This window comes from Camellia sinensis, chromosome 2 (assembly GCF_055761805.1).
Source record: "Camellia sinensis isolate YWXY chromosome 2, ASM5576180v1, whole genome shotgun sequence".
NCBI classification, from domain to species: Eukaryota; Viridiplantae; Streptophyta; class Magnoliopsida; order Ericales; family Theaceae; genus Camellia; species Camellia sinensis.
In genome coordinates, this window is record NC_138962.1 from 70,103,780 (window position 1) to 70,119,983 (window position 16,204).

The following is a 16,204-nucleotide window of genomic DNA, read 5'->3' on the forward strand; positions in this document are numbered from 1 at the left end:
ATGCAAGAAGTGTCAAAGGTTTGCACCTTTGATACACCAGCCAGCTATAAATCTAAATCTAGTGCCCAGTCCTTGGCCATTCGCCCAATGAAGCATGGATTTTGTTGGGCAATTGCCCCAGGCAACTGGATAGAGGAAGTTTCTATTAATGGCAACAGACTACTTCACAAAGTGGATAGAGGCTGAACCCTTAGCCAAAATCTGAGATATGGATGTGAAGAATTTTGTCTGGAAAAATATAATCACCAGATTTGGAATCCCAAGAGCCATAGTTGTAGATAATGGCACTCATTTCGACAACAAGTTGATCGAAAACTTCTATGCGAAATACAAAATCAAGAACTATTACTTTACTCCTAGCTTCCCCCCAGAGTAATGGACAAGCAGACGTATCCAACAAGACCATCTTGGATGGAATCAAGAAAAGGCTAGAAGCTGCCAAGGGCAAGTGGGTGGAAGAATTGCCCAATGTCCTATAGGCATATCGGGCTACGCTGAAAAGATCAACTAAATAATCTTATTGCCATGGCATATGGAATTGAAGCAGTCATCCCACTAGAAATCGGCATCCCTGGAATCAGAACCCAAGGAATGGAGAATGGAATAAATGAGGCATTCCTGGCCCGAGATCTTGATCTAATAGAAGAAAGAAGGAAGAGAGCAACAATTCAGCTGGAGGCATACTTGCAGCAGCTTGCTAGGGCATACAACAAAAAGCTCAATCCCAGGGAGTTCCAGATTGGGGATCTCATCCTTAGAAAGGTTGTCGGCAACAAGAAAGATCCTAGGGAGGGAAAGCTTGGCCCAAACTGGGAAGGACCATATCGAATCATCTCGATCGTCGACAATGACACATACCGACTTGAAGACACTGATGATAAGGAGTTTCTAAGACCCTAGAACACAAGCAATTTGAAGCTTTTCTTTCATTAATTTATGTTTTTGGAGTTTTATGTAAAGATTTATTAGTCGAAGTATTAATAAAAATACTAGCTTGATTTTGTTTTTATGAAATATTGTTGAAATTTGTACGATAAGACTAAAAAGTCTTAAGATGATGTTTCCATGGTGAGCATGAAGAATAACTTAGACTTTCCATGATGGTAGAGTTGAACTAAGTTTGTGATTTTTTAGTATGAAACATGGTGAATGACTTAGACTTGCCATGATGGTAGAGTTGAACTAATTTTGCGATGTTTTAGTAAGAAACATGAAGAATGACTTAGACGTGCCATGATGACAGAGTTAAACTAAGTCTACGATATTTTGGCATGAAACAAGACAAAACTGGCCATGATTGGGTCAGTTTGAAAGAAAAGTCGAGGAGTATGGCACTATCGGTGCACTAAGGTTAAGCCTTAAGTGCTTCGTTTGGGCGAGCCAAACATTAAGACCTCGGTCAAGAATGTCTAAATGAGACTTCGGTGATAACCATTTGATGCGTCCTTAATGCAAACATAAGTGGTACTTAGGTTCACATTAGGGGGTAGGAAGTGAGAATGAGCATAACACTTGTGAAAATTTTCAAATTGAAGTTATTTGAGATCATTGACAAGTGATACTATCCGAGATAAGTCAATCCAAGATGATAGTACTGTACTGTACCCAAAGTGTAATTATTCGAAATACTGAGTTAGGGTGTTATACTTGGAAAGGTGAAGTCTTGCTAGAAGACAACAAGTACAAGCGAAGAAACAACGCTTGTAAAAAGTTGATGAAAAAAATGTGATAAGTGTTGTTCAGCCGAGATAAATAACACAAGTTGTTATTCGAGATGATTAGTCTGTTCAATTCCAAGGTGTGGATGTATCTAAGGTATTCTTGTCCGAGGTGAGGAATCAAGTTGCCAGACTTGGGAAAACAGGAAATTCTAAGTACGAAAAAATATGCAAGGCATAAAAGAAAGGCAGTGAGCATACATGAAAGAAATATTCAATATTTAGAAGAAAAGAGAACACTTGCATTCATAGATGAAAGTTGATTACAGTAGAAGGCACATCAGCCCAACTAAAGAGAAGATTGTTCAAGGGAAATGATGCCAAAAACAACAAAGTTACAAAAGTTCAAAGAAAAGAAAAAAAAATCCTAAGTACTTAGGTCTTTAGCATTTTCCTTAGGCTGTCCTGCCTCAGTAATTGGCATTGTTTCAGCTTTGGCATTCAGCTTAACAGACTTCTTAGCCTTGATCTCGGCATCAATGTCTAAAAGGTTCTAGTCTAGACTCTTTTCAGCATAAAGGATCTCGGCATCAGGGGTAACCTTCTAAGGGGAGGTGCCTTTGGGGACCTCGTCTTTTTCCTCTTTGATCAAGTCCAGGACTTGATCTTTAAGAGTTAGGGACTTGGCCTCTGTAGCAGCCTCGGTCACCCCGACTTCTTCAGTCTCGGCTCCTTCATCTTTAGAGTTGGCCTCCTCTTCGACCTCAGATCGGTCAGGCGAGGGGGGAAATGGCACTTTCAGTCAGCTTATGTCGCAGAGAGGCGAGTTCTCGGGAATAGAAAACTCCTTTAAGGCCGCCATCCAGCTGAGATAATAGCCTTTGTTATAAGCCAAGTTCACTTGTGCTTTATACTGATTGCGAACATTGGCCTGTCCCTTCGCGTAGGCCTTCTCGTCAGTCTCTTTGAGAGGCCTCCTTGGCAGCCAAAGCATCCTTGAGCCTGGCCTCGGCCTCAGCCACAACCACTTTGATCTCAGCAACCTTGGCAACTTCTCCATCAGCCTCGGCTTTGTTGAGGGAAGATAGGAGATTTGCAACTTCCTAGGTCTTCTTGGTAAGATCATTTTTCACCAACTTGGCCTTGATCGTATGAGAATGAGCATACTGGATGGCCTACAATAGAAGAAGCAAGTTAGTGAAATTCGACAATGTATAAAAGGTAGAAACGAAAGCACAATGAAAAATTGCAAGATAAAGGATTTACCAGAACAGAGTGTCGCATCATCATTGCAAAGTTATTGTGCTGATTGAAGTCAGCCATTTGGTTCATGTTAGCCGGAAGTAAAACTGATGTTTATAGAGCAGCCTTGACCTCAAGGCTCTCAATGGCATTGTCACTAGCCTTTAGAAGTTGGTCTCCCATAAGGACCTCGGGGGCCCAGGTGTCCTTGGGGTGGAAACCGTTACCACCATTCTGGCCTTGAGACCTTGGCTTCTTCGGTAACAGCGCGTCTGAGGATTCAGCCTCTTCTCAGCATCGACTAATTTGGATATCGAGATGGTGTCCTCGAGGTCCTTCTCGGAGTCAAGGTAGCATGGGTGTCACGACCCAAACCCGCCCCTATAGGTTTAGCCTCGTAACCAGCCAGTAATCAGCAGATTACCTACGGCCTCAAAGGCAAAATTCAAAATATTTAAGTATAATTAGGGCCTAAAGCGGAAGCAAAACAAAAATAATGTTGTCCATTGAGCTATGTGTACATGATCAACTGTAGTAATTAAAACACTTTTAACACATTTACATATACATGTACGAAGACATCTTTTATAACATATCTCACACACTTCATGAAGGACTTTTAACAAAATACAAAGACCAACTCAAGCCTGACAAAATGAAATAAAGCCCCTCTACATAGAGGTACTTCTTGGGTGGCTTAACAAAGAGGTAGACTCTAGGGCAAACTCTAACGTTGATCCTCCAATTGCTCACCTACATATATATATATATATATATATATATATAAAGAGTGAGCTAATGCCCAATGAATAATACCAAAGTAAAGAGGCTGTATGAATGAGATTCTTAATCAAGTAAATCACATTAATACATATACATGTAAATCAAATTAGAACGACCTCAGGTCTATTATTTCCATATTCATATCTATGCATATATTCATATTCATGTTCATGAGCACCTTTTCATTTAAATGGCCTTTGGCCCAATTCATTCACATCAAACGGCCTCGGACCCAATCATATCAAATAGCCTTGGGCCCAAAGATCATAGCAAATGGCCTCTGGCCCAATCATCATATTCAAACGGCCTTAGGCCCAATTTATTCATATCAAATGGCCTCAGGCCCAATCATATCAAATGGCCTTTGACCCAATCACATCAAACGGCCTTGGGCCCAATCATATCAAACGGTCTCGGGTCGAACCATCATATCAAACAGCCTCGGGCCCAATCATCATATTCAAACGGCCTATGGCCTAATCATATCAAATGGCTTCGAGCCCAATTCATTTTCATATTTATATTTATGTGTGTTTCATACTCGTGATCATGATCATATTTGTATTCAATTAGCCTTATGCAAAAGACTGACATTTAGAATACTCATTCATAATTCAAACATACAAATCCATAAAACTTATACAAAAATTACATTTGGAAAATAACATACTTGAACATATCTTTACTAAGATATTACTCACAGTATTTAGATGCTTGGTTCACCCTTGTAGTTGACCCTACACAATTCATAATATACATAGAAATCAGGTCACAATACAATTCATTCCGTTCTTACCTTGTTTAATTCTCTTAGGCTTCTTTCTTACTCTTTCGATTAATTTATAATGCCCAATGTATGCCTAAGAGTTCTTAGAAGTGAAAGAGAATGAACACGAAACATGAAACAACTTTTCAAAATTTTCTGAAACAGGACTCTTCGCTCCAGCGCAACATTAGTCGCTCGAGCGACAACTTTTTCGCTCCAGCGATAATGACAAATTCTGGGTTTTCCAGAATGTTGTTTAAACTTCAAAACATATTACCAAGGCTCCAAATTCATGCATGACTTACGCAAATATGCAAAAACATTCCCAATTACATATATTTGAAGTTAGTTCCACTTATACTTCAAAATTCCATGACTTTACTTGAAATTTAAGCCTTGGATTTCATGTTTTAAAAATCATCTTTCAATTCTTTCTTTGTTTTATGAAACACAAAATTGGAGCTGCAAACCCCCTTTCAAAAATATTTGCATAGTTGAAGTTTAAATTAAAATCAAACTACTTGTTTGATTCTCAACATAAATTATAATTTATCTCTAAATTTGTCCAAAATAAATTTAATTCATTTTCTTCATATCAAGTCCAATTTCAAAACCACAAATTCTAAATCATGAATTGAACTTTCAAAGCTCTTGAAAATTCATTATGCATGTACAATTAGAGTATTAAAACTTATAAAATTTGCTCATGCATGTAGCAAAAGACACAAATTCATGCAAGATTACAAAAATCAAACTCAACATAAATAATTCCCAAATTTATTTCCATAACCATGAACATGCATTTAACCCATCTCATGTTCAAAACCCAATTTGTTTCTAATTCCATGAATATAATCTCAAATCCTTCTCAATCTCAAGTATTATAAGAAGATACTACAAAATCAAACCAAAAATAATTCATTTCTAAATCAATTTCCAAAACTATGAATCTAACTTAATTTCTTCATCTTCTTGGTAATTCCTTTGTAATCACATGAGATTGAATCCAACCATCTCTTAATTTCAGCTTTTAGGTGATTTATCTACAAAATTTAAGCTTCAATTTCTTACCTTAAGCTTTCAATGGTTGAATTTCTTGAGTTCACTTCTTCCTATTTTAACACAAGACTTGAGTTGTTCTTCTTCCTTCCAAAATTTCCAACAAGTGGGTTCTCTCTCTCTCTCTCTCTCTCCCTCTCTCTCGATTTGTCTCCAGCCAAACAGGTTGATGAACCAAAGACAATACATATCACTTCTTCCTTCTAGACTTCAATCACTTCTTTTATTATTATTTATTATTAGGTAGTGGGACACTTGTCTCAGGCAACATAATGAATAGACATACATTTCTCCCTTCAATTTATGAAGTCCAGCACAATATTATGTCCCTCTACTGAATTCCAGAACAATCTCATCTTCTCTTCACCATACACCAACATGGTAAGTAGGTTGAGTAGCATTAGATTGGCCTATTAATTACATATCAGATTAATTTAACTCCACTTAGTCTTAACTAATTATAATTAATTAGTAGTCTTAATAAATCTTGATTTGCACATGATTTAATTAATTGCAACTAATCACAAATTTCATATAATTTAATTAGTCTCATGGACTTCAATTAAGACCCAATTAATTATATGTAATTTTACGAATCTGAATCAGATTTTTAATCACACTCCTAAAAGGCTCCAAATATTAAATTAAACTTATTGCCATTATCAATTTGAGTGTCTTAAATCGCTAAGGCCTTCAATTTCAAGTCAGACCCAAAATCCTTATAAATAAATTACATGCTTAAATTGGACATCTCATAAATAATTTTAATTCATAATAATTATAATTTCTCAAACCTTATAACGTAATTAATTTAATTAACTCCAATTCGAACCCAATTAATCAAATCTTAATTTTACTGAACTCGATCGAAGCTGAATTGAATATTTAATTAAGCTCCCAAATGGGTCAATACTTGAAATCAAACTAATTCAACTAATTAATTTTACTTCCTTAAGCCATTTAGACCTTCAATTTCTAATTCCAAAATAAATCTTCAACCAACTCATATATGAATTAGACAGAATAATTCTTACAAACTCCAAATTAAATTAGAATAATAGGTGATTAAATTCAAATCTCTTTAATTAATTAAATGCCACATATAATAAGTAGTGGGGTTGTCACAATGGGTAACAGTGGCCTTGGCCTTAGCCTTTTTTACTCGTTTTGGCTTTGGCTTTGGTTTTGGCTGGGATTGCAAGGAAGGGATGGATTAAAAAGTCACGATGTCAGGCAGACCAAAAACAAGGTCCTTAGTGATTGCCGGTTTATGACCCATCTCTTTGGCAGTGGCGATGACGGTAGCCCCGGTACCGAGTTTAAAGAAGGGCAATGAGCGGGTGTGGCCTAACTTTCCATGCTCCTTTCAGAAGGCGAATAGCCCTACAGTTTGAACTCCACTTGTGGTTCTGAATCTAATTTCACAAGTGCAATGTGAAATAGTGAAAACACAAAAAGAGTCCAAATCCGACAATTTTTTTTGGAAAATAAATGTTTGAATCGAATACTAAAAATGGACTGCTTTGCCAGATTATAGAGTCGCCACCTAAATATTTTTAGAAAATTTAGGAAACCCAAGACTCGTGCCAAAGGTCATCAGTCCGTCATCACCAAAGTGTCTCGGCTCGGGAACTTAGGTACGAGAGGAGAAGGTCATGAATTGAGTACCCCACTCACCCGGTCAAAAATCAGACTCTACTAATCATGATGTGATTTTTATTTACGTTATATGCTCTTGTTTTGATTATCAGCTATTTTTACTATGTGATGCGCACACAAGGTATAGACTATTTTGCAAGAATTGGAACACTTGATCTCATGTGTTTGTTTCGAAATTGTTTTGTGAATTTGACACTTGAAAAAAGTGGGCTAAAAAAATGGACATTTAATCAAACCATCCCAGTTCAAGCAACTAGCCTTCATCCATAGGCATTCAAACAATTATATCATTTAAGCAATTAGCCTCATGGTATTCATGCTTTAGATATGGCAACACAAACATTCGATGCAAGATGCTAAAACACAGATTTACTCACCTAGTACTCCGAGCCAAAACAAAGCAAAATAATTAGAAAAAATATGCATGCTCCTAACTTAATGAAACATGACTAATGCAACGCACACATTATGTATTTTTATAGGCTCGACTATGAGCATGGCATATGATTGTATTCAACATATGTGAGAGAGTACCTATTCAAGTATTGAGTTTGAACAATTTGATATTGGGTTAGCATGATGAGCCGAACCTTGGATGTATACAAGACAATGGATGCAAAGCATAAGAATGCTAATGAAATGTGATGCCCTATGCTAACCATCGTAAGCGAGTAAATAAAAGGGAGAAAGACACGGGGTTGGAAGACATACAACTTATTACAACATTGCCCTCGTGCAAGAGGGTGCGAATCAAATTCCAAAAGTCCGAATTAAACTAATTATTACAAAGCCGAATGAATAAATAAGCGAAGCTAATTAATTAGCTAACTATGCTATTACAATAGAGATAACTACAATAAGTAAACTAGCTCTCTAAGCTAAGTAATTACAACAATTATAAAGGGGCACTATTAATAATTACAGCACTTAATAATTAACGATACTAATTATAAGAAACAATATTAAATTAATTACAACAATAATCATAATGTAAGCGAGGATGCGCAAGAATTGCATGCATGCGTATGCATAATGTTCAAGAGCAGCTTTGTTTGCTCCAAGCTTGCTCTGTTTCACCTCAACCACTGCCCTCTGTTTTCTGCAAAAATACACTGCCGACTAAACATTGAAGATCGGCCGGCCCTTAATGACGCCCGTCTGGGCCTTAATTTTGTGCAAAACTCTGTTTCGTGTTCTGAAGTGAAAACAGTATAGACAAAGTTGTTCAAGCATTGTTTGTCCCTTTCTTCCTTCTCTGTCATGGGAAAGCCTCGAGAGAAGGTTAGAATTATTTCTAAAGCCATCAATGAGAAAATTGATTGCTTGATGATTTTGGATACAATTTCTGACAAAAATCAATGAATGCAATGAATATCACCACTTCTCCCTCTTTATCATGGAATGAACTCAAAAAAAGAAAGTAGAGATGCTTAAAGAATCATCAAAATGCCATGAATTAGCGTATGACCACTCTTGACTCGATAAACTTGGCATAATGTCCGGCCAAGCCCAAGCAAGATGACTCATTTTCTCTATGTGTGTTGGTTGCTTTTAAACCAATTCTTTTAGTCATTTCCATTCTTTAGTCCATTTGTCCGAAGTGATGATTATGTCCTCTAAAAGGAGAGAAGCTTCAAACGGGAAGTAAGTCTCAACATGATAGAGATTATGCTGTTGACAATGAATCTCTGTAGAGATTAAGCCATTAAGCTTAAATCTCGAGTTCATGTGTTGAATAACCATCAACCGATTGAAACAACTCTCAAATGAAAGAAATAAGTGACAAGTTGATTCTTAAATGAGGTTATTACCATAAAAGTTAGACAAAGAAAGGCTAAGAACAACATAGTACAAGCTATGCACAAAGACCAATGCTATAACAAATGAACTAATCAAAGCTTGAATCAATTAAATAGATTAGGACAGCCCTAAAGCAGTCTCTAATAAGCCAAAGCAGTGGTTGAAAATGCAATAAAAGAACTCAAAGAGCTAAACAAAAGGCAAAGACTCTAAAGCTATGTAAGCAAAAACAAGGAGGGGTGGCCAACCCCTCCAATTTCAAGGCTTCAAACCATGCTTTTTGGCCTTAGTTCAACTCTGAAAATTAGTTCACAAATCAAAGAAAAAGAGCGTAAAGGAACCAAGGGTTGAGCTACAAAATAGGTGCAAGTAAGGGTGTTAACCTTAATACCTTTAGTAGCTTATCCAAACCCAAGTTTCAACACTTAAATGGATGCAAAACAGCCCAAGAATACAAGAAATAGGTAGCAATGAAGTAAGCAAAAGCAATAAGAAAAGTTACAAGCTTATACCTCTCAAAATGGAGTAAGCTTTGGTTAATGATCAAACTCACTCTTGACACACTCTCAATCTTGAATTATGCTTCTCAAGGGTCAACCAAGGCTCTAAGATGATGAGTCAAGGTTGTGTATGGTGTATATAGATGATACAAGGAAGGTGGGTTAACTCAAAGGTAGCTTGCAATGGAAGAAGGAGGAAAAATGAGCTCTCTTTATGTGTATAGGCTTTCTCTCAATTGTTCAACCCCCAAAACAGAGGTATATGGTTGTATTTATAGAATTTGAGAAAATCATAAATATCTTCAAAAATGGACAGCTGGCGACCTCCCGCCTAGAACAGTGTTTCTCGCTACTGAAGCCCGACCGGCCCTCAATAGCCACAATCGGCCCTCAATGAGGCACAGCCGGGCGTCAACAAATTCCCTTGTTTTTCCATTTTAGCCTCAACATAGGGTGGCACAAGGTGTAAAAAGGGATTTCTTGGGTATGATTAATGGGAATATAGAAGGTTTGGGGTTGTTTTCAAGCTTGAACAAGACTTATTCGTAGAGACCTCGAACCACGTATAATACCACTTTCATCATCGAGTGTTCCGAGTAAAGCGCTCGAGCCTTGCGGGCTGTCCAAAATGGGGTGTCCACAGTTCCCCCTCTTTAATAGAACACGAAGTCATAAAGTGACGTGAGTGAATGTCAAAGCCCAGAGACGACCCATTTGACAAGGCCGCAAGGCTCGTCCAAGAAATCAAGACATAAATGCAAAAAAATGAACTCGGGAAAAAATGCAAAAACAAAATTCAACAAATAACTTATGATCATGCAATGAAGCAATGCAATGAAACACAATGTAAATGAAGCAATTAAACAACGCTACAATCTAGACAAGTATGCAACGTTGAATGACAATGCAAATCAAAGCAAAATAAACCTCGCTGTGTTTCACTCGGAACAAAGCAAATAAACAGGCACGCTTCGCGTGAAAAACACAAAGGAAGCACAAACCAACCTACATATCATGTAGAAAGGATGTAAGAAAATACAGACCTAACTACGCCTCACATAAAAAGAGGAAAGGGCGACATAACCATCGAAAGCACCCGAGGTCTCAATCGAGATCCTAACGCGTTGTACGCGAGAGGAGGAAGGGTGGTGTAAACAAACAGGCGCACCTGATGTTTTTAACCAAGGTAAACAATTCTCATGCATCACACGTGAGAGGAGGAAAGATGGTGTGAACACACAGGCGCACCTACTGTTTTTAACCGAGGGTACAATCATAATGCGTCGCAGGCGAGAGGAGGAAAGGTGGTGTGAACACCAGGCGCACCCGATGTTTTTAACTGAAGGTACAATCCTAACGCGTCACACACGAGAGGAGGAAAGGTGGTGTGAACACTGGGCGCATCCAATGTTTTTAACCAAACTACAATCCTAACGTGTCACACGCGAGAGGAGGAAAGGTGGCGTGAAAAAACAGGTTCACCTGCCATTTTTAACCAAAGGTACAATCCTAACGCGTCACACACGAGAGGAGGAAAGGTGGTTTGAACATCGGGCACACCCAATGTTGTTAACCGAAGGTACAGTCCTAACGCGTCACACGTGAGAGGAGAAAAGGTGGTGTGAACACCGGGCGCACTCGATGTTTTTAACCGAAGGTACAATCCTAATGCGTTACACACGAGAGGAGGGAAGGATAAACAAAACGCATAAGTAAAATCAAAACAGACAAAGTGGAAGCCAATGTGTTGAAACAAAGAATGCAACACACCGTGCTTAAATGTGGTTGTGAAATAGTTGATGATTTTACTATGGTACAAATGATTTTCTCCGAAACTCCTTTGAATGAACCATACATGCAATATCGTCTAGTTATAATAGAACATAACAAACGATTTAGGCAAAATAATTTATAAACTAACAGAACAGTTTAAATAAATTTAAACAAATTAAAACTACAACTCAAACTATGAGTTAAACAAGCAAATTATGAATCAAATCATGCATTCGTACAGTAAATTCAAATGAACAAAAATTATTGCTTTTTCTTTCACTCTTTTCATATTTGTCTTTCCTTCTTTTACTTTTGCTTGCTTTTTTGCTTCTAATTCTTTTTTTTTTCTTTTCCTTCTTTTTTTTTCTCTCTCATTTTTCTTCCTTATTTTCTTTTTTAACTCTTATTTTTGGTTTTTCTTCTTTCTTCTTCTTTTTTTTTTGTTTTTCTCTCTTTGATTTTTCTCTTTTTTTTTTCTCTTTCTTTTTTTAACTCCATAACATAAGGAGAAAATAACAAAAAGGAAGAGAGAGAAAAGAAAAGAACAAAACTATACCGTGTTGACATTGAGAGCTGACTGGGCCTCAATGAAGGACGACTGGGCATTGCGACAGCCAGCTGGGCCTCAATAGCGACAGGGGCAGTTTCGGCCTTTCTTTGCAATTTATTTGTTTAAAACAAACCCAAACCCTATTTCCTCACACCTTTTCATCTGAAATCCCTTCCTCTCTCTCTCTCTACATTTCCTCTTTTCCTTGGATTTATCAACAAACCTCACCATTTTTTCTTCGAAACCCTTTGTAGACACCTCATTTTTGACCGCCCTTAAGACTTGGGCGCTACTAATTACTTACTCAATGGTGCAGGTTATGTTGTGCAAAAGGTTTGATTTCTTTGGCAAGGAGAGCGTCAAATCTCAAACCTCACACCCCTTTTTGGACCAAAGCTTTTTATACCTTAAAACCCTCTCTTTAAAAATAGTTTTTGAAAATGATTCTACGATGTTTCGAGGCTTGCATTTCGTTAAATGTTGCGCTTTTCGGTAAACTGAGCAAGGACAAAGTGGAAATGGATGAAAGAGAGGTGAACTCTTTGAAAAATCTTTCAAAACACCTTATTTAGAGGTTTGGAGTTGAAGCAAATAAGAGGAGAGGGAAGAAACCCAGTTGGAGAAAAAGATGGGCATCAACCGTTAAAGAGAGTCGAGCGGCCCTCGCTAAATCAGGCCTATCCATTTGCACACTTGGATTTCAGCTATGAGGCCACCACCGTTGGAAAGAGGAATTTAGGGGCTTCATTTTGCACTCAAGAATCTCCTAAAGTCGAGCCAGATGAGGGAGATATGGTTGGTTGAAGTTGGGCATCAATCCGATTGAGCTGGAAATGAGCAGTCTTCACTAAAAGAGAGATATCTCTTAGCACACATAGAATTTTGATGTGAGTCTGCCACCATTGGAAATCTTACTTCCGGGGCTACAATTTTCACATAAGAATGACTTGCAAAGGAGTCCATATGAAGGAGTTATGCCCATTTGAAGTCGGGCCCGAAAAGTAGAGTTTTGTGGCCAGTTGGCCAGAAACGTGGCCTGTCAGCCCGCACAAGTAGCTGGTCGGCCACTTGTGTCCCAAACTCAGATATTTTGTAGATATTTCTCCTCCAGCTATTTTCACACTCCTCTGGCTGTCCTAATTCAGATATTTCGACCAAGGCTTTTTTTTTACTATATATGGAGGCCATATCTCTTGTTTTGAGAGGTTAGCAAGTTTGGGAGGCTCTCTCTCTACAAAATTTTGTGAGCAAAATTTCAGCCTCTCTCTCTAGGAGCCTCTCTCTCTTCTTGTTTTGTGCATTAAGCTTAGAATTCTCTACACTTTTGCAAAGAGACCCTTAATCAAACATCCTCATCTTGGAGCTAAGGTTCTTTGAGGCTTATTTGGAGTTTCGAAGGTTGGTTTGAGCTTAGATTTATACCTACTTTGCAGCTGTGCTTCAAGGGTAAGAACTTGTCCCTTTTAAGCTTTGTTTTAGCTAAGTGCTTGGCCATCTTTTTACACTATTTTGAGGTTGGTTTTGACCTCTAAAAACTCTGATTTTAAGGTTTTAAAATTGAGGTTTGAACCTTGTTTGGTTAGGGGGTGGTTCCCCCCTTTTAAAGCTTTGGCTTGCAAAGCCTTTTGAGCCACCCTTTCAAAGCCTTTTGAAGCATCTTTTTGGGCCTTTAAACCACTGAAATTCAGAGTTATTTCAGTGGTAAAAAGTTTGTTTTGAGGTCCAAAATGGGAGGGGATGGCCTCCCCTCCTTGTCTCTATATGCCATGCCTTGTTAGCATTACAAAGTAGCATGTTTTTATGGCTTATGTTAGCTTAGTTCAAGCATGTTTTTGGCTATATTTTAACATGTTATAACTCTGTTTTTGGGTGGTTTAGTCGCTTGTTGCTTGTATCTTGCACTTGTAGTGTAATTTTGCTTACTAGCCTAGCATGCCTAATAAGTTAGCCTATCATTCTAGCTTGTGTTAGCTCAACTCCAGCACATTTTTGTTACTGATTTAGCATGCTTTAGCTCTATTTTAAGTGGTCTTGGACATATGTGCTTTGCTTTGTATAGCTATAGTGTAAATAGCCTTTACTAGCTTTGCATTTTATGGCCCCTAGCATGCTTTGCTTGAGTTATTTGCATGAGATAGCATCATTTTACATGTGATTCAGAGCATATACCCCTGTCACACTCTCACTTAGTTCACTCTTTTATTGCTTTTGAGAGTTATGCTTTGTTCCTTGTTTGTGAGCCAACACATGAGCATGTTTTTCTTACCATCTATGCTTCAATTCCAGCATGTTCTAGCTACTGATTTGGCATGATTAAGCTCTGTTTTGAGCTGGTTTGATCACATGAGCTTTGCTTTGTATGCTTGTAGTGCAATTGTGCTAAATTGCCTAGCATGTGCTATTGTTTTGGCCTCTTAATATAGCTATTCTTAGCTTATATAAGCATGTTTTAGAACTCTATTTAGGGTGTTTTAGGACTGTTTTGGACTGTTGGTCCCTTTTGAGCTTTGTATTGCATGCTCATAGTGTTATGCTCTTCACTAGTTTAATGCCTTTGGCTTTTGAGCATGTTGCTCATGAATTGCTTGCACGATTTAGTGTCTTTAGCATGCCATATTAGCACTGAAATTCTGCAACCTCCCTCATTTCTTCACTTTCAATTTGCTTTGAGGGTTGGTTAGTCTTTAGGTTGTGTTTAAGCTTGAGATAGAGCTTGTGCTCAATGGCTTTAACTCTCTTTCGAGGGTTTCTACTAGTCAAAGGCATGAGCTCTCTCATGTCTTAAACCATCCTTTAGTTGGCCCCTCTCGCATTAGAAGACTTACACATTGGACTTAACCGGTTAAAGGACTAATTGGTGAGCTAAAATGTGTAAACAAGAAATGGACCAAGTAAAACATATGCAAGATAAGCATGTGTGTTGCATTGCATGTGTTTGGATCAGACGTTAATCCAAACACAAGAAATGTGGGACGTTTCATACTCAAAGTGATGAAACGTGTCACATTTCTTGGTCACTAACACCCTTGATCATGCATGATAGGGTGGAGGCTCTTTGTGTATTGTTTGTGCATTCACTAAGCTTGTACAAGCTTGGTTTTTGGGCCATCATGCATCGAGATGCTTGGTTGGTGGCTTGAGAGCTGAGTACCACCCTCCTTTGAGCTTGAGATATGATGAAGAGAGTGGCAGTACACACATTTCCTTGCCAATACATTGCTTTGCCTCTGTTGTTCTCAGTTGCAGCAAAAATAGAAGTTTGGAAAAATGGGTGGCCAGCCAGCCACTTACAGTAGCCAACCGACCACTTGTACTAGCCGGCCGGCCAGGTGAGGTAGCCGACTTGCAGTAGCAGACCGGCCACCAGTTCAAAGATTGTCCAATGTGTTCATGTGTTGGAGCAGAGGCGATTTGGAAGTTTGTACAGTGTTCTGAGATCACAACAAGTGCAAATAGAGGCAATCCGTGGCAAGGTGATGGATTTTTGGGAGGAAGGCAACCGAGCATGCATGTCTCCCTTGCCCGCGAGGCCATTTCCCTACTTATGATTAGTTTGTGTAATTAATCATTCAATTTGTTTTGTAATATTCTAATTAGCTTAGCATAGTTAGTTATTCATTTGTGTTGTAATAATTAATTAGCTTAGCATAGTTAATTAGTTGTTTTGTAATAATTAGCTTAGATTAGTGTAGCTTAGCTTATTCATTCGAACCCTCCTTCGCGAGGGCACAATGTTATAATAAGCGTGCGTGTGTGTGTGCGTGTCTTCCAACCCCACGTCTTTCTCCCTTTTATTTAACCGCTTTCGATGGTTAGTTTTAGGGCACGTTTTGATTAACATACCTTATGCTCATGATTACATCATTCATTTGTCTTGCATGCACCGGGCTCGGCACATCATTCAAACTGCATTGTACTTCAATACTTATTTGAATACGTGTTTCAAAGCATGTTATCAATTGTTGCATTCATATGCCATCTTAGATAGCCGAGCCTATTAGTTGCATATTACATGTGTTGCATTAGGCATTCTGTATAGTTAGGATCATGCATATTTCTAACTAGCTTTTGTTTTGGCTTGGAGTACACTGTAAGTCTTTACGCTTTAGCATATTGCATGAGTGCGATTGCCATACATACCATGTTTAGCATGCTTGCCATGAGGCTATTTACTTAAATGCTTAACTGCATGAATGCCTGTGGGTGGAGGCTTGATTGCTTGAATTGGAACAATTCATCAAATGTGAGTTTTAAGCCCACTTTGCGAAGTGGCAAATCATCATGTTTTAAGTCCACTTGAGAGTGGCAAATCCGCACTTTAGCCCACTTGCGAGTGACAATTTCAAACCATTTTTAAAAACAAATATGAATTGTTTTGTTCCAATTCTCGCGTCTTAATCTATACTTGTATGCT

The 16,204-nt window shown here is 38.2% G+C and overlaps 1 protein-coding gene across 1 annotated transcript; it reads left to right on the forward strand.

Annotated features, from left to right (window-relative positions):
- Positions 1–525: 525 nt before the first annotated feature.
- LOC145814206 (uncharacterized) lies at positions 526–900 on the forward strand. Its single transcript, XM_082910759.1, has one exon. It carries the CDS (start codon positions 526–528, stop codon positions 898–900), a length of 375 nt encoding a protein of 124 aa, XP_082766885.1.
- The last annotated feature ends 15,304 nt before the right edge of the window (positions 901–16,204 follow it).